We start from the raw sequence: 23,330 nt of genomic DNA on the forward strand, positions 1-23,330 counted from the left end.
CAACCACCTTGGTCAACGTCCCAAATTTTATTTTGAGAACCACTGCTCTAAAGGACCATTTTATAACAAACTTTTAGCTAAATAATTTTTTAGTTAGGTGTAAGGTTTTGGTGGTGTATAATCTTCTGGAATCCGAGAAACACGGAGGCAAACGAACTAAATCAAAGTTGAAGAAGTGAATGATATCCCCAATAAAGCAACATCGTGACATGTAACCTGGGGCAAGATATTTATTATTACCCTAATTAGCAATTAGAATAATGAGAAAAGCTTGAACATGAAGCAGTAAATGAGACATCTGCCAAAAGGAGACACTAATTGAAGGCTCGATGATACTGGATAAAAGGTCACACTGTCACTCAGTTGTCAGACATAACTGTCATTTCAAGAAAGGAGGTTGAATAAGAAGGGGAAGGGCACAAAACATTAAGATCCGTGCTTCAAAATCTGTGGCTCTATGAAAGGACCAACATTCCAATAATGAATCTTTTTTTTTTTTTTTTTCCGAAACACGGTCGTGCTCTGTTGCCCACGCTGGAGTTCAGTGGCATCATCAGAGCTTGCTGCCGTTTTGACCGCCTGCACTCAAGCAGTCCTTCCACTTAACCTCCCGAGTAGCTGAAACCACAGACACATGCCACCTTGCTTGGCTAATTTTTTTTATTATTTGTAGAGACAAGGTCTCACTATGCTGCCCAGGCTGGTCTCAAACTCCTGGGCTCAAGTGATCCTTCCTCCTAGGCCTCCCAAAGTATTGGGATTACAGGTGTGAGCCACTGCGCCTGGCCCAGTGTTGCTATTCTTTGAACAAAAATGCTATATTTAAAACTGGGTGTTAGCAACCTTAGTTTTATCTACATAAGCAAGGGGCTGCAAGCTGAGTGCTGGGAAGCGTAGCTGTAACAATTGGAGCTCAAATTTTCTGTAGGTTTTACAAGATAGCGTCACTTCAAAAGCTGGGGAGTTAAATACTGCACTAGGTAAGTCCACGTGGCTATTTCTGTATTCTATTAAATACACCTATTTAAATGAAAAATAGCTTAAATCTGGCCCTTATGGCCTTCTGACATAACCTACTGAGCAGGTGGCAGTGTGTGGGGGTCGCTTGGGCTCAAGAAACGGCAAGCGAAGCAGACAACCCCAGTTGAATGTGTAGGAAATCAGTCATGAGCCAGTGAGTCAGCAGGCATCATGGGTCTTTTACTGCTTCTGCTACAGATCTCTTTAATGTGGTTATATAGCTTTCCCAGTTAAAAAAAAAAAAAAAAAGATGGTGAGTCAAACCCACTACAGTGAAATCGGTGGTCATGAGTGTATTCCACAACATCTCTACAAGCTCAGGTTCCTCCCGAGGTCAATCTCCCCACAAGGGCTAAAGTAGGAAATAAGTCCAAGTTCCTCTTGGGGGCAGGAAGGGCAGGAAACCGTAACATCTGCATATCAAGGGTTTCCAAGGCCAGAGCTCTCACCAATATGTGACTAACAGAAACCCAATGGCCAGTTATTTTGTACCACTCCCCTATTTAAGTGCAAAAGCAAATTATGCCCTTGAGGATTTCTTAGGTGTAGAGAAGCCCAAGCTTTACCACTCATGGCCTCATTCATCTCCATCTCCACATGGGCGTCTACAGGCCACAGCAGTTAAATGCCCCTTGTGTTGCCATTGTTTATGCCGGGGAGGGATAGGGAGGTGGACGCAGGGTGAAAGGGAGAAGGGAGAGAAGGGAGAATGAGAGAGAGAAAGGAGTAGAAGGGGGAGAGGCAGAGCCAAGAGACTGCCAAAGACGTGGCTGGGTTCTAATGCGGAATCCATCTCTGGGGTGCAAAGGAGCACATAGAACCACGGACCAGGGGTAAAAGTGATTCCTTTTTGTTCCTTCTAATACCTAACACGTGGTCCACAAAGCTGTTTCCCTTCAGGATACCCAAATCCAGATGCTCAAGTCCCTGATACAAAATGGCATAGTATTTGCATATAACCTATGCACATCTTTCTGTAGACTCTAAACGTCTCTAGATTACTCACAATACCTAATGTGATGTAAATAAGTAGCTGTTATACTGTATTGTTCAGGGAATAATGACAAGGAAAAAATGTCTGGCAATGTTCCATACAGACAAAACCATCCATTTATTTCCACGGAATATTTTTAATCCACGGACACAGAGCGCCAACCATATCCTTCCCAGCATTTACATTTTACACGCATCTTAGCCTGCTCAGAACTCCGTCATGTGCTTCTTTTTGTAAACAGACATAAAACTACTTTTCCATCCAGTGACCTTTCAGAAAAGAACTCTGACCATCAATTCTCTTATCTAGCAGACTACATCTTTGATATATTACACTAGGTCTTTTAAAGGCCAGCCCCTGGGCAACTCCCCCTCCACAATAATTTCTAAATGACAATGGATAGATATTTGTAAAATTCCCAGATTTCCCCCAATACAGTGAACTGTAAATGTCACAAGGAAACAGTGAGGCCTCACGCTCACTATTCATACTCACTGTTGAACTGGCTGACTTCCCAAGATCCTTTCCTCCCAGCTGAGCACAGAAGGCAGAACTATCCTGACACTGGTGTGCAGGAGGGATGGAAGGCGAGTAAATGTGTACAGAGCCTGCTAAAGGCCAGCCCCTCTCCAGATGAGGAAGCTCAGACTCCGGGGGCCACCTCCCTTCTTAGTCCCACGTCCACCACGTAGTGGAGCAGAGCTTCGAACCTAGCTCAATGAGACATCCAGATACGTCAAGGTTTGCTTGGCAGTTCACAGGCAGGTCCCAAACATGCCCACACCTCCTTTGTGCGTGTGTGGAGACATCCTTCATCCTTGAGGAGGTGGGGTCCAGGTCACCTGTGCCTGGCTGGGTTTTCTGATTTTTCAGCACTTGCTCATAACCCTCAGAACCTTTTTTCTTTTCATTCCCAGTTCATCTCCAGTTTCCAACTTCCCAGCTCCCCACTATCCCAACCAGAGGATTTGCTGAAGAGGGACGGGGGGATGGGGGCAGGAGGCTGACACGGTACTTTGCAAAATATCTCATCACCACAAAAAAAAAAATCAGCCGACCACAAGAGGGGAAGTATCACCCTCCCGCCTCAATGAAAGGGAAGAAAATGTGAAGTCACAAATCCAAATTCCTACAAATACACATTGTTCCAGGAAACAGGACTGCCAGTAGAATTTTTACATGCCAACCATTTGAATATACAAGGCATCTGTTTCACTTCTGCCTAGTTCAAAGGGAGCCACATTCCTATCTACTACCTTTGGTTGCTTTTGGACAATGGGTGCTGAAGGGGTTTTGTCAAGAAACACAGTCTATGCTGGTCATTTTTCATTTAGCACCAGTTGGTTCCATTTCGGGGAGGCTATTTTTAAACATAAGTAAATATTACAGCACGCATTTCTGTCATTTATGCGTACACATGTTCTGTTTAATGAAGCTTGTGAGAAGCGACATCATTTGTACAAAATCAAATTGTGTTTTCAGACCTGCTTTATCATATTCCCTATATATATGTAGGGAGCTTTAGCTTTTTCTTCCTAGGTTAAGGGAGCCCAGAAATAGTTTTTAAAATATAACAATCAACCTCTTTCTTTCTTTCTTTGAATTCCTAAGCCAGGCACTTAATACTCCTGTGGCCTGGTCTTGGCACAAAGATCAGAAACTCTGCCCTGCAGGCCACCCCACCCAGCCACCACTGCTCATTACCAGCGCTAACACTTTTCCCACCTAATTCAGCCACCTAAAAGCGTCCCTAAGTCAGCAGACATGTCTTACAGCCTCTCAGAGAGCAACTCAGTTGTTTCCTGTAATGTGAGTTTTGTAAGAAAAAGTAATTTAGCAAGGTTTTTCATAACTTGTTATTAAGAAGCTCATTAAGTTTCAGAAAAGGTGCTAAAGTTACCTCAAGGCATGAAAATGCTGATGTTTGCACCCTGCCAGAGTAACACTTCTAAACAAAAACACCCCCTCTAAGCATACTCTCTCCATCCACCTATGCTTGTAATACTGAGTGTCAACTTACTGGATCGAAGGATATGAAGTATTTTTCTGGGTGTGTCTGTGAGGGTGTTGCCAAAGGAGATTAACATCTGAGTCAGTGGGCTGGGAAAAGCAGACCCACCCTTAATCTGGTAGACACCATCTACTCAGCTGCCAGCATAGCCAGAATAAAAAGCAGGCAGAGGAATGTGAAAAGACTAGACTGGCTTAGCCTCCCAGCCTACATCTTTCTCTCATGCTGGATGCTTCCTGCCCTCAAACATCAGACTTCACGTCCTTCAGTGTTGGGACTCGGACTGGCTTTCTCGCTCCTCAGTTTGCAGATGGCCTACTGTGGGTCCTTGTGATCATGTGTGTTAATACTCCTTAATAAACTCCTACATATCCATCCTATTAGCTCTGTCCCTCTAGAGAACCCTGACTAATACACCACCTCACTGCCCCAACTGCCAGGATCGCTTGCGGCAAATGTCCTCAAATACTGGAATACTTTTCAGGAATTCTCTGAGTATCTAGTCAGCAAAGTTGCTAGGGGTAGAATTAAAAGGGGAAATCTTTGCTTCCAGCTTCATTTGACCATTTGCACAATTATGTTGCTATCAAGACCATGGGATAACAGGCCATGGGGAACAGTGACCCGGAATCTGCAATCACACATGGTAATAAATGGAAGTTAATGCCTAAAAACAGCTCAGATTTCCATAAGGAGGAAGAATAGGGATGAAGCCAGAGCACCGGATCAGGAGATTCTTCTGAAGTCTCACACACACTTCTAGTTAAATATACATCAGATAACTGATTTCTGTTCTAAAGCTTCCCAGAGATGAGAATTAGGTTTATATTTACAAATGACTGTGGAAACAGTATTTATTAGGTCATATTTACAAATGACTGCAGAAACAACCAGATGCTACTACTGTTCCTAATACTTGTCCCTTCCTCTCAACGTTCACCTGCTACCTCCCACTTGGTTCAAAATCATTCATCTATTGCTCCATCTTGCAACTGACTGTGACACTCCTTCTTCCGACCCACCAGGCTGGTGTCAGTGAGGGCGAGTGACACCACCATCCAACTCAACCCCAGCTGCCCTTCCTGGACAGCTCCCTTCCTGCCCTCTCCTGGCAGTTTCCACTTAGGCTTGTCTCTAAATGTCTGCCTCAGAGACACGTGTAATCCTGCCCAGATCAACAACAGCTCCCGCTCAGAGTGGGCCCCAGCCACTCAAGTCCAGAAGGGTGTCTCGCCACCCTCAGTGTTTCCACTGTTATGATCCCCATAGGCCCACACTTGCTTTCCCTCCACACTCCAGGTGTGAGTCTTCAAAAAAACTTATGAATCAATGAGTTACTCTCTTCTCCTGCAAAAATTACTTCTCTCAGTTTGCAAGTGGGCCTTTACATGCATACATGTGAAGTATGGTTATGTGGAAATGAGGGATTCCACCAGCCACATGGGGAAATCCTACTTGGTAATATGTCCATATACAGCCTCTAAACATGGATGAAGGATGCTAGTCCTTGTTGCAGTGTGCATGTGAGCTGGGAGGTCTGTGGTTTGTTCATGCAGGCCATGACACTGAGAAGGCCTCTGGTGGGGTGTGACTTTTGAATTGTAAACCATGCTGTTGACTGAGCACTGGCTTTCACAGCCTGGATATGCCACCTTTAGTTTGCTTCTTCCAAGTCCTTACCTGAGAATGAACCCACAGCTTAGTTCTGTGGCATGAAAACAAGTCACTTGCATTGACTGCTCTAGTCTCAAGATGGCTCTCACCCTCTGCCAAGGACAAGAGGCCTGAGTGGTACTTCCTGCTGGCCTGGAGCTCCCTGGGGGCAGCAGCCTTCTCTGCCCTGGTACTGTGCACATCGTGCCAGAAAAACTCAAGTCCTTGCTGAATGAATATAGATCTGATAACTATTTCTGTGACTTGTGGAGAATTAAACCTAAAGTGTCACATCCTCTGTGGGAGGCTTTATGAAGCACAGGATTAAAATGCTAAAGCAAGTCGCTAACCATATACATGCCAACATATGGATGTATAAATTTCAATCTCTCATGCAAAAGGGCCACCGGCCAGCATGTGACCTGGAGGTCATGAGATCATTTGGTGTGGAATTTAGTCATCCAACTAGGAAACAAGATCAGTTATACCCAAGGAACTGGTTCTGTGTATTATAAGATGTGAACCCATGCTGGAACTGGTTCTGTGTGTTACAAGATGTGAACCCATGCTGGAACTGGTTCTGTGTGTTATAAGATGTGAACCCATGCTGGAACTGGTTCTGTATATTGTAAGATGTGAACCCATGCTGGAACTGGTTCTGTGTATTATAAGATGTGAACCCATGCTGGAACTGGTTCTGTGTGTTATAAGATGTGAACCCATGCTGGAACTGGTTCTGTGTACTATAAAATATGAACCCATGCTGGAACTGGTTCTGTGTGTTATAAGATGTGAACCCATGTTGGAACTGGTTCTGTGTGTTGTAAGATATGAACCCATGCTGGAACTGGTTCTGTGTATTATAAGATGTGAACCCATGCTGGAACTGGTTCTGTGTGTTATGTGAACCCATGCTGGAACTGGTTCTGTGTGTTATAAGATGTGAACCCATGCTGGAACTGGTTCTGTGTGTTATAAGATATGAACCCATGCTGGAACTGGTTCTGTGTGTTATAAGATGTGAACCCATGCTGGAACTGGTTCTGTGTGTTATAAGATGTGAACCCATGCTGGAACTGGTTCTGTGTATTATAAGATGTGAACCCATGCTGGAACTGGTTCTGTGTGTTATAAGATGTGAACCCATGCTGGAACCAAGGTCTGATAACAATCTAAACAGCGAATCTGTGATAGTCTAACTGGGTTAGTCACCAGAAGTAAACCTTAACCCGGGTTTTGATACTCTTAAAAGTTAAGTCTTAGAAAAGACTTGAAGGCATAAAAAAGTTTTTACTTGCTAAAATGTATTCCCTTCTCTAATATTTAAAAACAAACAAATAACACATATCACAGGTTTTTGTTTAAGGACATTATGATCTTGTAGTAGTTGTCAAACATCTTTCTGAACTAATTTGACAAGTCAGTCATCTCAATGCCCGTACCACCTCCCTCACAAGGAGAGTAACTCACATACTCTCTCTGGAGGGTCTTCGTCTCACTGGCTCAGAAGGAGCAGGCGAAGGGCCACTTGCATGGGGCTCATCACCAATGGCCCCCTCTGGCAAACAGGGCCACACAGCAGCCATTCCCATTTTCAAGTGACCCCAAGGCCCAGTATTCAAAATTCCAGGGGCTCCCCGCAGTCCAGCAAAACTGCTTCCACAGGAAGCAGCCCTTGAGGATGCCTCCAATCCACAGCAGGGCCCGGCTGGCTGTGCCAGCGTAGCACTGAATGTGATCATTGGAGCTGTAGCTGCAGATGGAGATAAGGTAGCTTCCAGAGCATCTCAGACATTCTGAGCTTCTGTGAATGTCATAGGGGTCTGTACTAACTGGGAGCAGCAGGTCTTGCACACACTACCTCCTTCAGCACTACTACCTCCTTCAGCAATTACACAGGTTCTCATCTATATTCATAATGGTTCATGGCCTAAATCTCGCAAACTCTCATAGGTGGACCTGAAGCCGCATCAACACCAAGTTCTGCTCTGACTCCACCTATGTCTGACCTGGTTCAGGGATACAGGATGAGGGAAGGGCAGAACCACTCAGGTTTTCACAGTCCTGTGCCCCTTTCATACCAGTCCTCACCATTACCCAATTCTTTATTTTTTATTATTTATTTATTTATTTTTTTTTTTGAGATGAAGTCTCGCTCTGTCACCCAGGCTGGAGTGCAGTGGCGCAATCTCGGTTCACTGCAACCTCCACCTCCCAGGTTCAAGCAATTCCCCTGTCTCAGCCTCCCGAGTAGCTGGGATTACAGGCATGCCACCGCACCTGGCTAATTTTTGTACTTTTAGTAGAGACAGGGTTTCACCATATTGGTCAGGCGGGTCTTGAACTTCTAATCCCAGGTGATCCACCCACCTTGGCCTCCCAAAGTGCTAGGATTACAGGCGTGAGCCCCTGTGCCCAGCCCACTGCCCGATTCTTGACAATTTCTGATCCTATACCCAACAGAACCTAGACTCTGTTTTTATTTTACCTGTCCCTTTGGCTCCATCCATTTCCATCAATACCTTTAGACTCATTTGTCTGCATAGCCATTTTCAAAACAGACTGCTCTAGACCAGGTGCTGTGGCTCACACCTGTAATCCCAGCACTTTGGGAGGCCAAGGTGGAAGGATTGCTCGAGCCCAGGAGTTTGAGACTACTAGCCTGGCACAAGCTAGTTAGTTTGCGTTAGTTTGAGACAAACACAGCAAGACCTCATCTCTAAAAAAACTGTTTTTAATTAGCCAGGCATGGTGTTGCATGCCTATAGTCCTAGCTACTCTGGAGTTAGAGGTGAGAGTATGGCTTGAGCCCAGGAGTTTGAGGCTGTAGTAAGCTATGACCACACCAATGTACTCCAGCCTGGACAACAGAGCAAGACCCTGTCTCCAAATAAACAAACAAGCCTGCTCCTGGGTTCAGAGGCTCAGTTCACTGACTCTTCATATTGATCTGGACAGATCCAAACTTTCCTTATTATCCTGGTTTACTGCCCCCTTCCCCAAAGCCCTAGTTACAATATACAACTTTCTACTACTATAATGAAGGCAGCAAAACAGAGTTCTGGACCTTCTACTAACTGTATGATACAGTTTTACCTCTTTGGACTCAGTTTTCTTGTGTATAAAATATGAGGGGAAAAGAGAAAGGGAAAAAACAATTGCTACATACTTATTGTGGGCCAAGCAGACATTGCATAACTACTCAGTCCTCTTAGCAACACTGAAGGAGGAAAGGTACTGTCACTTCTGTTTTCCATATGAGGAATCTGAAGGTCAGAAAAACCTGGTGAACTTGCCCAAGGCTGCCTGGTCTAAGTTGGAGTCCAGTCCCACATCTGCCCCATCCCTCTTTTCCCTGGTCCCTTTCCGCTCCAACATGCTCCTGTACTTTGCTTAATGGAACCACGTGTGTCTGGGCTCTGACCAATCCCAAAAGGTTTCCAGTCACTCCAGTGAAGACGGTTTTCACTAGGGGGCCATGGGGCTTCAATCTCGGAGAACAGGTTGACACATTTAGCCAGGCTAAACCGGAACACAGGCTAACCCCGGAAATCTTGCATTATCTGTGACGGTGATGTAAAAACAAACCAAACCCACAAAATCTGCTTCCATCCACTGCTCAAAGTCACAGAGCAGCAGCAGCAAAATCCTTCAGAAGATGGAAGTTCTTCCTTGGCACGCAGGGAGTCACAGTTACGACTGTGAGCTGCCACTACAGACACAAGGACATGCTTCTGTAGACAGGGCCCTGATCATTCCAGGCTCCAACACTTAGGAAACACTTTTTGGATTCTGTTCCTAACCCAGCTTGTCTGTCCTGTTCTCTAATTTAGGTCTTCATTAGAGATCACCAGCACGAGTGTTAACCTCTTCTTTACAACCCTGATTTTTATTTTTCTTAGAGACAAGGTCTCACTCTGTTCCCCAGGCTGGAGTACAGTGGCACAGTCATAGCCCACTGCAGCCTCCAACTCCTGGGTTCAAATGATTCATCCACTTCAGTCACCTGAGTAGCTGGGACTACAGGCATGAGCCACCACACCCAACTAATTAAAATAAAACAATTTATAGAGATGAGGACTTGCTATGTTGCCCAGGCTGGTCTCAAAATCCTGGCCTCAAGCAGTCCTCTCACCTCGGCCTCCCAAAGTGCTGGGATTACAGTCATGTGGCCACTGCACCCAGCCCTACAATCCTGATTTTTAAAAGGAAATTTCAGAAGGTGTAACTTACAAAGAACCTTTGTGCTACTGCCTTAAAAATCAGTAGCTGGGAAACAGCCGGCGTGGATTGTGATGAGAAGCGGCCAAACCAAAAAGTGCGGATTCTTCTCATTTTATTATCCATGGAAACTCTACTGGACGAGGAGGGTGATAAAAACTGTGCGTGTGAGATGGGGGTGCGGAGTGAGGGTGGGAACTGCAAACCCTGCTTACTTGTTTTCAAAGTAGGAACACAGTCACAATATTCCACTCCAGCCACCAGCCCCCGCAGCAGTGCCAGCAGCACAGGCTCTTCACCGGTACCTCATGAAGTGAATCAAGTTCCTCTTTCCCTGCCCTAGATGTCCGTAGGATGATGCCAGCTACATCAAAGCATCTGTAATTATTAAGCACCATCATTCCAGAGCTACTTTTAAATGTAAAATTTTAACTTCTTTTTCAAAAAGGCAAAGCAAGCTCAGGATCTATTTCTCAGCCCCACAAATTCTGAAAATCAGAGCTCAATCAATTTCTATAAACAGAGAAAAATCAGGAAGCCTCTATCCTGGGCAGTAAAATTATAGATTTTTATTTTTTGCTGCATATCTGAAGTTTTAAATTGTTCTATAGAGAACACAGGTAATTATTTTAAGAAGACACAATGCCTTTATGCTAAGCTAAAGTCTTAAAACCATATGTAAGTGCCCCCACAATTTCTCATACAATAGGAATTACTCATTTCTTACAGTTACTGCTAAGTTATACATGTCTTAACACTGCACTTGCCAACAGTTCTTCATAGAGACGGCAGCGCTGCCGTGATACATCAGGTGCTCTGCCAGTAGAGAAGGAATGCCAGAACCTCACAGGAATCCCTTAGGATTCCACTCATTTCCCCAGCCTATGTCATCAACGGAGGTGAAATATTAACGTACCCTGACCTTCTAAATAGAAATCAAGCAGAAAGTTAACTTTTCTCAGCAGTAGTTCAGTCATTCTATATTTATATTTCAGTATGAATTAGACTGAAGAATCTTTTATATATTTCAAGAGTTTCACATTAATGAATCCAAGAACTTGTCTAAAACAAAACAAAGACTAGCATCCCATAAATAACAAAAAGGCTGACTCCAGCCAGGGCTGCGTGTGGAAGGGCACGCGCTCCCTCTGCGGCGGTCGGCCCGGGAGGGTGGGGAAGGCCTTCCACCCCTTCCATCTGGAAGCAGTAAATGGGGGGATTCTGGGTTTCACAATGTTCTTCTGCATATCTGCTGAATGTGGGAAACACTGAAGGGTGACTGACTTGGGTAGAGGAAAGCAAGCGACCATAGAGAAAACCAAAGAACAGGTGAGGAGTGGAAGCACCAGTGAGCATGTGGCCTCTTCACCTTCTCCACACCCCGCCTTTCTCACTAGGGATCCCAGGCAGGGAGAGCAGGAGCACTAAGAATCTTCCTGAAAGGACCCTAAGGCTTCCTTACACCATCCCACCTATTAAGCCCTAATCGCCCGCGTTCCAGTTTCATTTTCCTAACATGAGAGCACAGCCTCCAGTCTGCCCAAGTCACACACAACCACAGCACTCAGCAACCCAGCCGGACGCGCCTCTTGAGGATTGTTTCTTCATGTCCTGCCCTGAATTCTGCAGCCATGTTCTTCCGTCAAGTTCTTACTCCAGCCGTCTTCTATCTGAAATCCCAAAGTCCCTCCCAACAGCCTGGGGATGTGTTCTAAGTGTCGGATGCACCACAAACGCATTCTTTTGGTAACGTTTGTTTGAAAACTCTCATTCCTGCCGGAATCTAACCCCTGGGAGAACAGAGGTTCTGTGCTGTCTTTTTCCTTGTGGAATCCTCCAGGCTGACCACAATGCCAACCACAGGGTAGAAACTCAATGTGATTTCTAGAATGATCTTCCATGTGACTGAAGGTAGACACCCAACCAACACCCTCTCATCTCTCCCTGTGCCTACATTTTGCCCTGTACCTCTGGTTACCACCATTAGTAATTTGTTTGTTTGGCACATTTCCGTTTATAAAGTGTACTTATAAACAGATATTTGATTGTGATTGTGATCTTGATCGATATAACATTCAACAGGGTTTAGCTCATCTGGGGAAATGCAGAGAAAACACACGAGGCAGGCTGGGCCCTCCACTCACCGCCACTTCCACCGACTGCATGGAGAGGTCACATGGTGGCTTCAGGGCTTTGGGTCTCGTGGCGTACCAGAAAGTGGTGAGTGCTGCAAAAGCTCCGAAGCCCATAAGCGTGTTGGTCGGAAGAGTACGCACGTACTGTCGGAAGTCAACCAGCTCTGGCATTCGAAAATACCGGAACAACTCGTGGGCCTGCATTGTCCTGTGCTGATAGTTCTCTAAGCTGAATTCTGTTGGAAGAGAAAAATGTCATGTTCATTCCAGGGAAGCAGGACTCCTCTCCAGAACTCCAGAATTCCCAAGGGCCAGCCATCTAATTGGGTAGCTGCTCGGCCAGTCCAGGCATTAAACCCACAATCTAATGGTCCAGGTCTTTTCCTGGCTGTCAAGTGTCATTTTTCTAAAAACACTTTAGGATTTCATTTTCATTATCTTGTCTTGAAAAAAACCCCATTCTCTTTCTTTCATTAATCATATTAAAAAGATTTTACTCATGAAGAATTCTTCCCATAAAAACTCAAATACGTAGATTTAAGTTTCTATTTTCTTCTTTGCTATTATGTCTCTGCTCTCGTCCGTCCACCTAATCAAAAACACTCGACTCTCATTGTCAAGGCTCATGGGAATGTGAGTGAAGGGGAAGAACAAGCCCAAACCACCTAAGGGCCATCAGTTTCTATTTCTTCCAACAATCTCAGAACAAGTTCCCAAACTGGTTAAACACACCAATCTAAATTTCACCTTCCTGTACGCCTCACACCACAACGGTGTCCATATAAATGCTGGGAAACTCATAGTTGCCTATTCTGGTAAGATCAGTTTCTTTTACACTCCCCAAGACATTATAGCCAAAAGAAACAACAGATAAATTGGTGTGCATAAACTTTAAACCCACCACCAGATGTCTAAAGAGGGAATACAGCACAGTGTTTGAGAGAAAGTAGAGAATAGTATTTAAGATCCTAGATGCAGCCAGGCGCGGTAGCTCATGCCTGTAATCCCAGCACTTTGGGAGGCCAAGGCAGGCGGATCACTCGAGGTCAAGAGTTCGAGATCAGCCTGGCCAACATGGTGAAACTCCATCTCTTCAAAAAATACAAAAATTAGCAGGGTGTGGTGGTGGGCACCCGTAATCTCAGCTACTCAGAAGGCTGAGGCAGGAGAATCGCTTGAACCCAGGAGACAAAGGGTTGCAGTGAGCCACTGCTCTCCAATCTGGGCGACAAAGTGAGACTCCATCTCAAAAAAGAAAGAAAAAAAAAGACCCTAAATGCTAGATACTAGAGCCAAATTCTGCCTCCCCAGCCTATGAGCTGTATGATTTGGGACAAATGACCTCACCTCCATGTGCCTCAGTTTCCTTATCTGTAAAAGGAGCTGGAAATAGCACCTTATCCCGCGGGGCTTTTCTGACTGCTAATGACTCAAGTAAAGAGGTAAGAATGATCTCACACACGTTAGAAAGTGCTCAAAAATGTTAGATGTTATGATTATTTCCTCTACCAACGCGCTGTGGTTCATCCTGAGTGCAGAACAAGTAAGGCATGCAGGTAAAAACACTGCCTACAAGGGGTGTTCAGATAAAATTAAGAAGCTTCTGCACGGCAAAAGAAACTACCATCAGAGCGAACAGGCAACCTACAGAATGGGAGAGAGTTTTTGCAATCTACCCATCTGACAAAGGGCTAATATCCAGAATCTACAAAGAACCCAAACAAATGTACAAGAAAAAAAAAAACCCCATCAAAAAGTGGGCAAAGGATATGAACAGACATTGCGCAAAAGAAGACATTTATGCAGCCAACAGACACATGAAAAAATGCTCATCATCACTGGTCATCAGAGAAATGCATTGTGGTTTTGATTTGCATTTCTTTTTCTTTGTTAAAATATAGAAATTTTCTGCTAAAATTTAAATTTAAATGAAATTAATTTTAAATTTAATAGTCCCTGTTTTACAGGCCACTAATACTACCAGAACCAACATAATGTATTTGCTCTGCTCATTCAATCTTTGCTACAATGAATCTGTGTAAGTGTACACACACACACACACACACGCACACACACACACACACACCCGAAATTTCAAGGTTTACCATGACAGCAAAGAAAGAACAGATAAGCAGAGTTCTTCAGGCCACGATTCTGGAAAGAAGGCACCAGCACTTCCAAAACCACTCACCATCTGTGCCACCAACAGCTGACTGCTAGGTGACACCCCACTGCAGACACAGAAGAGGGCAGTGAGCCTGGGGGTGGGGTGGGGGTTAGCAGGGCTCAGCCGCGCTCCCCCAGCCTGCCAAGGTCTCTCAGGGCATAAGTCACATGCCGAGCCCCACGCTGCTGCCCACTGGGCTAAAGGTAACTAGCAGACAAAATCCACACTTGACTTCTCAGGAGAGCAGAGGGCGGAGAATAGGCCAATGGGCAGCCAGCAGCAGAGTCACCCCACTGCTCCACCCATGGGCAGGGACAGGCATCAGTGAGCGTTGCTGCCAGGACCGGTTCTGAAAACAGACACTGTTTTCTTTCTGCTCAGCTTCCCAATAAGAGACAATGGGCATATATTTTTTAAACCACTGAAATGAAGGACAGGATGCTGGGGGGTATGTCCAACCAAGGTAAGGCATACCAAGAAAGAAACAGATTGCCCAGAGCATGCCGACAGCAGATTTATTCTAGACGAATACATAGGAATTGAGCTACTCCTGTCACTCTGCATATCTGAGCACCTAGTGTGAGCCAGGCTTTGGCCAGGTGCTGGGAAGACAGTGCTGATGACCTGGTCTAGGCTTTCAATGGGCTAACCTTCTAGCAGGGAAGATAAAAATCAAACAAGCAATGTCTGCAAGGCACTGGGGAAGGCCTTTCTGAGGAAGTGATGTACACCGGGTGGGATAAGCAGACAAATCAAGTCCATGTCCGATTGACACTGAGTGGTCAGATTTCAGAAATAGTATTGCAACCCCATAACCTCAAAGCAGCCTTAGGAATATAATGTGCAAACTTGCCTTGCCCTCAAATCCTTCCACCTCTAGTTGTCTTTATCACCCTGCAGCACTCCAGGTCTGAAGAGGAAGTACTCACCCCTGACACACACTGCCATGCCTTTCTCTCTTCTCTCCCCAGAGCTCCTACAGGAACTCCATAAAACCCAGATTGTGTGAATCTGCAGGTGCTGTTCAACAGAATCACATCCCTGAGTGAGAATATTAAATAATTCCTCTGTAAACAAATATGGTCAGACACAGGTGATTAATTCGTCTCTTTTAAGCATCAGCAGTAGCCACACTATACACTGCATTATACCAAGAAAGTGTATTAAATCTAAGAATGCTTTTTTTAAAAAAAACTTGAGAAAATTATATATTTAGTAGCATGTATACAAGAGCATTTCATTAGATACTAATCTACAATACTAAGGGTTGAATCCAGCCAAATTCCTGTATTTAGTGGGTGATAATGACAAACTATAGCAGTTTAATTCATGCCTCTTAGATGGCAGCCAGGTAACAAGCTGCAAGCCAACTTCACTGAACCAACTGATTAATGCTAAACACAGGAAAACTATAGTCTGCATAAAGAACTAAGACAATAGCTCATTTAGATATGTGTGAAGAACAACTCTTAAACCGACACTGATAGCATTACAAATCTTTTTCCTTCTATTTAACTGCTATTAAGGAAAAGGCACTTGGGGTATTTAAAAATGGAGGCAGACTTACATCCAAGGAAAATCAGGCACAATAAATAGCCTTTCAATGCTGTATGTGAACATAAGCATTAGACTAAGGGGTCTCTAAGAAGGATTAAGACTCATACACTTGCTAACAAATGGTAAAACTCAGATTTTATTCTTATTCCTATAGTGTTCTGGTTTGAATATTTCTTTATTCTTTCAAAATCAAATTTCCACATAAACATCTGAGGAAATTTATAGTCTGGGCATATAAATCATGCTGCAGTTTGCCAAAAATATGATTCAATTGGCTTAAAGGCTTAAGGAGCCAGTATTTCCCAGCCGGGAACACACAAGGCTACCGACAGTCAGCTTCTCCTTCCTCTACAGCCACTCCTGTGCACCCTCCTCCCGACTCTTACAGCAGGTGGGTTTGCTCAGCTGGGTTTTCTGAATTTCCTACAAACCTGGAGTCTAAGACCACATAAAGACAGGGAAGGTAACAATGGCCAAGGAAATCTGGGCACAAGCCCAGTGTAAAGATCCAGCACAGAAGATTCCTTTAAATAGACCTGGGCAGAGACAGGCACGGCGAGGCAGGGTGATGGAAACTGAACTGCATGACTGTCAGAAAACAGAAAGTCTACCCAAACTTTGGAGAGAAGAACTAAAAATGCAATTAGCATTTACTTAGTGTTTTGGAAAGGCTTTCATATCCAGTGTCTTATCTGAACATCACAAACGCAAACTGATGAGGAAGAAACCAAGGCCAGAGACTTACAAGGCTTCCCCAGGACGTTAGTGAAGAACAGGACACCAACCAATGTGACTCCAAATCCCACCTATGCTAATAATTCTTAAACTATGCTAAGCCACTGACCCTCTCCCCCGAGAATACACATAATTACCACAAGTCTCCTTTAGCCCAACCCAGGTTAGGAACCACGAGGTCAGGTTTCTAAAGTCCTTCCAGTGCTCACACTCCCAGGTATTATGAAGCTCTGTACTGAGGTCCATCTAAATGCCCAACGTCTTACATAAACGTTAGCATGTGTCTCATCATCCTGGCCTCTGAACACGTGGGTTCGAGGCCCACTATACACAAAGGTTCACCTCTTCACCATTTTATTTGTACCATGAAAATAGTGGCTCAGGGCCAGAGGTGACTCACAAGGACATCATTTTCTTGAGGACACACACACACACACACACACACACTACCCTGCAATTCTGCAAACTTTTACTTACATTAACATTGTATTCTCTTCATGTCATTTAGAAACCAAAAACCGGGTGGTCTGAATGTTTCTCTCCTTCTAAAGTTCCTCAAGCTTTCTTTAAGACGAATAATGGCAATCTGATGGAACACTTCACTAGGAATGCAGCCCTCAAACAAACCCACATAAACAGCACCCTTGCCCCGGCAGTGGCAAATGAAGAAAGCCTGACATCTTTCCTTAACACAGCAACCCAAGCTGGCAAGATGCTGCCATTCCGTGCCCCGCCTCCTCCCCTTGTACAATAGGCTATTTACAGAGGCTGAAAGCACCCGCTTTGTCCTTCACTAGCTGGGCAGAGCTCAGGCTTCAGGGAGGAACAAGAGAGCAGCAGCCGGGCCATTTGCTGTTCTTTCAAAGCCCCACTCCAAACTCATTGGATGTGTGCTCCTTAACCCTGGCTTGGCAAATTCCCTAAAGTTAGATTTGCTTAAGCCATTCCCTTTTGAACCAAAAGAGCAGTCAGGCTCTCCCTAGAGAGAGGGAGGTACAGCAGCTCAAAAGAGATGCCAGTCTGCCAGCTAGAGAGGAAAGCAGAGGTCGCTGTCTAAACCCTATCCCACTAAGTCCTGACTGTGGTCACTGCCCTGGGACCATCTCCTCACTCCCAGCATCAGGAGAAAGATTTGGGGTAACTTTGAGATCCCATGCACAAACATGCAAGTGGCTCCACAGGGAGTTAGCTAGTCCCATCCCACTGCCTTGGGGCTGTTTCTTCCCAATTAAGTATAATAAATCTTAAACCCACTTAATTTTCATTAAAGTGATCTTATAGATCACCAATTGAATTTCCAAAAGACTGAAAAAGGAGAAACAGAGCGGATGCCCTGATTTTATAAATCTTATTGAAATATCAAGCCCAGCTGAACACCTCTACACTTACACCACTCCCTGCCCATCCCCTTACAAAGTTACCAGAGACAGAGTGAGACACAAAGCTTTTAAGTGTTAACCAGTAAAATGAGAGCCATACCTCAACCATTCACATTGGTCACAAATATCATATATACCCCCCAAAATAAAGAGATCTCAAACACAACATGTCGAATTTGAACAGATAAATTTTTAGGATGCAGGGTCAAATATCGTGTAGCAGTTTCTGTATTCATTAAACTACATCTATATTCAAGTCACATGAAGAACTAAATTACTTCAGAAATACTGTTTTAAATTCACATTTCATTAGGCCGGGCACAGTGGCTCACATCTGTAATCCCAGCACTTTGGGAGGCCAAGGCAGGAGGATCACGAGGTTAGGAGATCAAGGCCATCCTGGCTAACATGGTGAAACCCCGTCTCTACTAAAAATACAAAAAAAAAAAATTAGCTGGGTGTGGTGGCGGGCGCCTGTAGTCCCAGCTACTAACTAGGGAGGCTGAGGCAGGAGAATGGTGTGAACCCGGGAAGCGGAGCCTGCAGTGAGCTGAGATTGCGCCACTGCACTCCAGCCTGGGCAACAGAGTAAGACTCCGTCTCGGAAAAAAAAAAAAAAAAAAAAAAAAGGTTCACATTTCATTACTATGTTCTTTGAGTTCTTTGAACACGCGTCTTCAAACAGGGTTTGGGGCATCTCTACAGCCACTTTTTGAAGCATCAAACAGTTTTCTGCGGCATACATTCACATTTTCCTCTTCCATTGAAATTGTTGAAGTTGAAGCAGTTTTTGAAGTCATATATGTGCTACTAGTGAAAAAATCCTCCCAAGTCACAAGAACACATTTGAATGATATTAGAACTGGAGAAATTCTGTCCTATGGGTCCACATTTATATAACTAAACCTCACACTCTATTGCTTTTTAAATGGATTTTTAAATGTACTTTTTACAGTAACAACCAACATTTGCTTTTGTAAGGTCAAACCCTAAGAAATAATTACCCAGCTAGCATTAAATTTGCCTTAGAAAAAGTCTAATTCAGCTAGTTGACCTGTACAAAAGACCCATGACTAGGACTGGCAGAGACGGTTTCAGGACAAGGTGCCTTCGCTCTCCCTGAGGCTGTTCCAAATACAGGGGCTGAGACCACCTCACACTACAACAGCCTTGGTAAGACTTAAATAGGAAGACTGAAGGAGAATTTTGGGACACTTTCATCTTATATTGGGGCAGGTGAATTGTTTCATATTCAGATGGGGGTATAAACTGAGGAAAAACTTGCAGACCTCACTAATGAGGCTTGGAATTAAAAGACGTAACATAAATGTCTACACACAATAGTGGATAACAAAGTAGGAGTAAGTGCAAAAGGAATTCTGACAGGGAGCATCCTCTCCCAGGGAGACTGGCATGGAGAAGGCACAGCTGAGCTGGTCCTCAACGAATGAGCATCATCTAGGAAAATGAGCTATCCTTCATGCTACAGGAACACAGACGAGGCTACTAGAAGTGCCTCCTGACCCCAGCTCGCATTTTTGCACATTAATCTGGAACAAACAATAGGGCTCAAGCGGATAGGAGAGCGGAAGGAAGATGTTTGGGGAAATCGGCTTAGCTATGATTTTGTAAGGAGCCACTGTGCTTAAGCACTTGGCGTGTGTCAGGCGCTGTGCTACACAACTGCGCGCAGGGCTAAATGCGTGCTCGTCACAGGCCTTACTGCACAGGGTTGTTACTGCCTTCAGCTCAAAGATCAGGAAACTATAGGAGTCAAACGTCCTGCCCGTGTTCCACACGAGAACAGGATGACTGCCTGGATCTGAAGCCAAAGCCCATGGACCTCAAGAGCCAAGCACATCAGCCCAGGCATGCGTGGGTGTTCAAGTCTAGACAGATGGCATAGGTGACACTGATAATGACCAGCCATGATGCACAATGCTTTTTCTTTTTTTGAGACGGAGTCTCACTCTGTCACCCAGGCTGGAGTGCAGTGGCGCGATCTCGGCTCACTGCAAGCTCCACTTCCCCGGTTCACGCCATTCTCCTGCCTCAGCCTCCCGAGTAGCTGGGACTACAGGTACTCGCCACTATGCCCAACTAATGTTTTTTTTTTTTTTTTTTTCCTTGTATTTTTAGTAGAGACGGGGTTTCACTGTGTTAGCCAGGATGGTCTTGATCTCCTGACCTCATGATCTGCCCGCCTTGGCCTCCCAAAGTGCTGGGATTACAGGTGTGAGCCACCGTGCCCAGCTGCACAATGCTTTAAGAGCCCAATATTCGAACCCAAATTTCCAACAACAGATGAATGGATCAACAAAATGTAGTCTATATAATGGAATATTACCCAACCTTTAAAAAAGGAAATTTGGATACACGCCATGACATGAAAGAAGCAAAGGACAAATATTGCATGATCTCACTTCTAGGAGGTACCTAGAATCAGCAAATTTACAGAGACAGAAGGCAGCAGAGAGGTTACCGGGGGCTGGGCGGGGGGAGGAGGAATGAGCATTATTGCTTAACAGGTACAGAGTTTCAACTCGGGATGACGAAAAATTGTGGAACTAGGTGGTGGTAATGGTTATACAATACTGTGAATGTACTTCAACCATTGTGTAACAGTATACTTAAAAATGACCAGAATGACAAATTTTATGTTATATATAGTTTACCACAATAAAAAAAGTTTAATTATTTTTAAAAACTGCTTCAGTGGATACAAACGGAAAAAAGAGAAGTAATTTTGAGCCTGTGAATGAATGACAAAACACTGAAGAGACACTGGGAGGAGGAGACAGGAGGGTGATTTGTGAGCAACCCGCCCAACTTACCAGGGTCCTCAGGGCCCTCCTTCACGTGTGAGGAAGCGGCGGTTCCACAACCACCCCAAAATCTTACACAATCCCCTCCTCTCTATGAGAAGCAATCAGTCCTTCCTCTGAACTCCAGGACTTCTTTATTTGTAACCCCTGTGTGGTACTTAGGACCTCCTGTCTTACACTTACAGCGAGTGGTACTTAGTACCTACGTAGCTGCTCCTTCCTCTCCCCGGCCAGGGTCTCCTCCCATCTGTCTTTATACGCCCTTGGTGCTTAACACAGTCCCAAGCCCAGGACAGGTGCTTAACAAACATCTGCCGAGTCATGAATGACCCTCTGTGATTCTGACCATGTCAGACCCTCTGTGATTCTGACCGTGTCTCTGCGGCAGGTCCCTGGAGGATATATTCATAGATCAGTGATTCTCCAAAAAGAAAGAGGGTATTGAAAGCATTTTCCAACTTCAGTCTTCTCCTTCTGCCCCCACCAGACTCCTATACAGCGTACCAGAAAGTAGAAGAGAACATCTCCTGGCTGACTGGGGGACAAAGAAAAGGGTGTGAGCCACTGATTTAAAGGGGACATAAAAATATTCTCTTGCTCTTATTTTGATCATGTTTTATATTTCTCAAATTGTTTCACTTATGTATAATGTCAGCCCAAGGCTGCCGTCAACTCTAAAGGCAAGTGTCTTTAGAAGACACTGAGATACACGGAGATTTGGACAGACGACTGATGATTCATTTAAAACAAATCAAGGCTGCCCACAGGGAAGGGAAGAGATCAAATAAGTACTTTTCTTAGGTAAAACAGCAAATGGTCAGAAAGGCTTGAGCCCAGAGCCCCATATCAGGGCTGGACTCCCACTTCTGTGAGCTTTCTATGACAGAAAAGAGAATCTTCCAGACCAGGGAAACACACAAGACTCAAGCACAAGGTCCAGAGTCCCGTGCGAGGGCTCCAATGAGCAGAACGCTTCCAGAAACACGGAGCCAGTGGGCGGCCATCTGCGATGTACGGAATGCTGACAACAGGACCTGCCCAACATTCTCCAGAGTAAAAAAAACATATAGCTCTCCTCCCTTCTCTCTTCACACACAGCGACAAATATCTGTCACGTACATCACGTGAGAAAATGATGATCATAGTTAGGACATGCCCCATGGAGATATCCAGGTCATGCACAGCCTTTGCGTGGGACAGCAGGGCTAAGTTTTGGCAGTACATATTGAAGAGGGCAAGTTTCCATTCAAAAAATGTCCTGAGAAGCAAGATTATTCCACCTGTCTTCCAATACTGATTGAATAAGGCTAAGCAACTGTTGTAGATATGTCACAACGAGACAGAGAAGTTTACTGATAAGAGCTAGAGAAGCCAGCAGACTTGGGCAGATAGCCTCAGTCAACAGCTTTGTGGCAGTGGATGGAGACAGAAAGATCTGCTTGTTAGGCTGACGCAACCATTCTGCAAAGAGCAAGACAGAAAAGGTTTGTGTAGATTAAACTTCTTACTCATGAACTGGATCAATACGGCACGTTATTTCAGTTGACGTTCAGCACAGGAAGAGTCAGAATTGCGTCTGTATGACTGCATGTTGAAGAACATGACAGTAGGTTCTAAGGGTATTAGGCAAGACAAGCACGGCCTGTTATTACAAAAGCTAAAGAAGGAAATACATGGCTTTTTGCCACTGAAATAATCCAGAAGACTCTTCACCTTGCTGGACTCAGCTGAACCACAAAGCCAGCCCTGAAGCAAGGGACCATACCAGGAGAAGGGAGGACAACTTCACAGCAGAGAGGATCAAATGTCCTTTCACAACAGCCAGAGCTGGCCCCAAGCTAGGCAGGCACTCTCCTCCTCCGAGGGCCAGGGATGGAGAGGAAGCTCCACTTGTTTGAGAAACTGCTCGCAGAGAAGGTACCTATATCCTCGGGTCCTCTCAGGTGCTTTGCCCAAAGTCAGGATCGTCCCATCTTCCCATGGTGACTATGGAAATAAACAGAATATGAACATGGAAAGAATCCTAGACCAAATGCAAGAAGATCACATTCTAGGTACTGGCTGTGCCTCTGATCAGCTGCAAAATCTTGAGCCAGCTCCTCTACCGGTGTGCGCTTCAGGGAGAATAAAGAAGAGAGTGGGAACAGAGGAGAGCTACGCCTCGTTCCATCACGAACACCATGGTAGCTTCTCCAAGACTATGTAAGAGAAGGGAAAAGACGGCCAGGCAATCCTGGCGTACAGGAGTAAACAATGAAGTTTCCACCTATGTCCAAAAGCTCCAGGGAACAGTGATGTATGAATAAAAGAGTCAATGATAAAACCCTCAATTCTATGTGGCGAGTCTATGGATGTTTTTACTGCTGTTGTTGTTCTTTGTATGTTGCCATATTTTTTCTAATTTTTTACTGTGGTAAAATTAATACAATATAAAACTTGCCATCCTAACTATTAGCTGTATTTTTAAAGTTTCTCAAGATAAAGAAGCTATAAGTGAGTCAGGTCAGTTAATGTCCTCTTGTATTTATGTATTTCCCACCTGCTCCACAAAGGATTTAGGGTAGTGACCTGTCCTTAGAACAGAATGACAGATAGGATATAAACCCTTCCTGGAAAATACGTAGCTATGCTTT

General features: G+C 44.6%; 1 protein-coding gene across 10 annotated transcripts in view; it reads right to left on the reverse strand.

The window, feature by feature from the left end:
• Positions 1-23,330, reverse strand: part of ACSL1 (acyl-CoA synthetase long chain family member 1) — a 71,122-nt gene that overhangs the window by 36,125 nt on the left and 11,667 nt on the right. For 3 of the 10 annotated variants that reach the window (XM_037994250.2, XM_008000406.3, XM_073017763.1), the window contains one exon: positions 12,044-12,270. In XM_037994250.2, coding sequence (XP_037850178.1) covers positions 12,044-12,238 — 195 coding nt within the window. In that variant the 5' untranslated portion in view covers positions 12,239-12,270. Of the gene's footprint in view, positions 1-12,043; positions 12,271-14,139; positions 14,395-16,970; positions 17,212-22,462; positions 22,484-23,330 lie in introns of those variants that run through there. The other 7 variants (XM_037994259.2, XM_008000408.3, XM_008000411.3 and 4 more) reach the window with 6 other exon arrangements.

The sequence above is a fragment of the Chlorocebus sabaeus genome, chromosome 7, assembly GCF_047675955.1.
Source record: "Chlorocebus sabaeus isolate Y175 chromosome 7, mChlSab1.0.hap1, whole genome shotgun sequence".
NCBI classification, from domain to species: domain Eukaryota; kingdom Metazoa; phylum Chordata; class Mammalia; order Primates; family Cercopithecidae; genus Chlorocebus; species Chlorocebus sabaeus.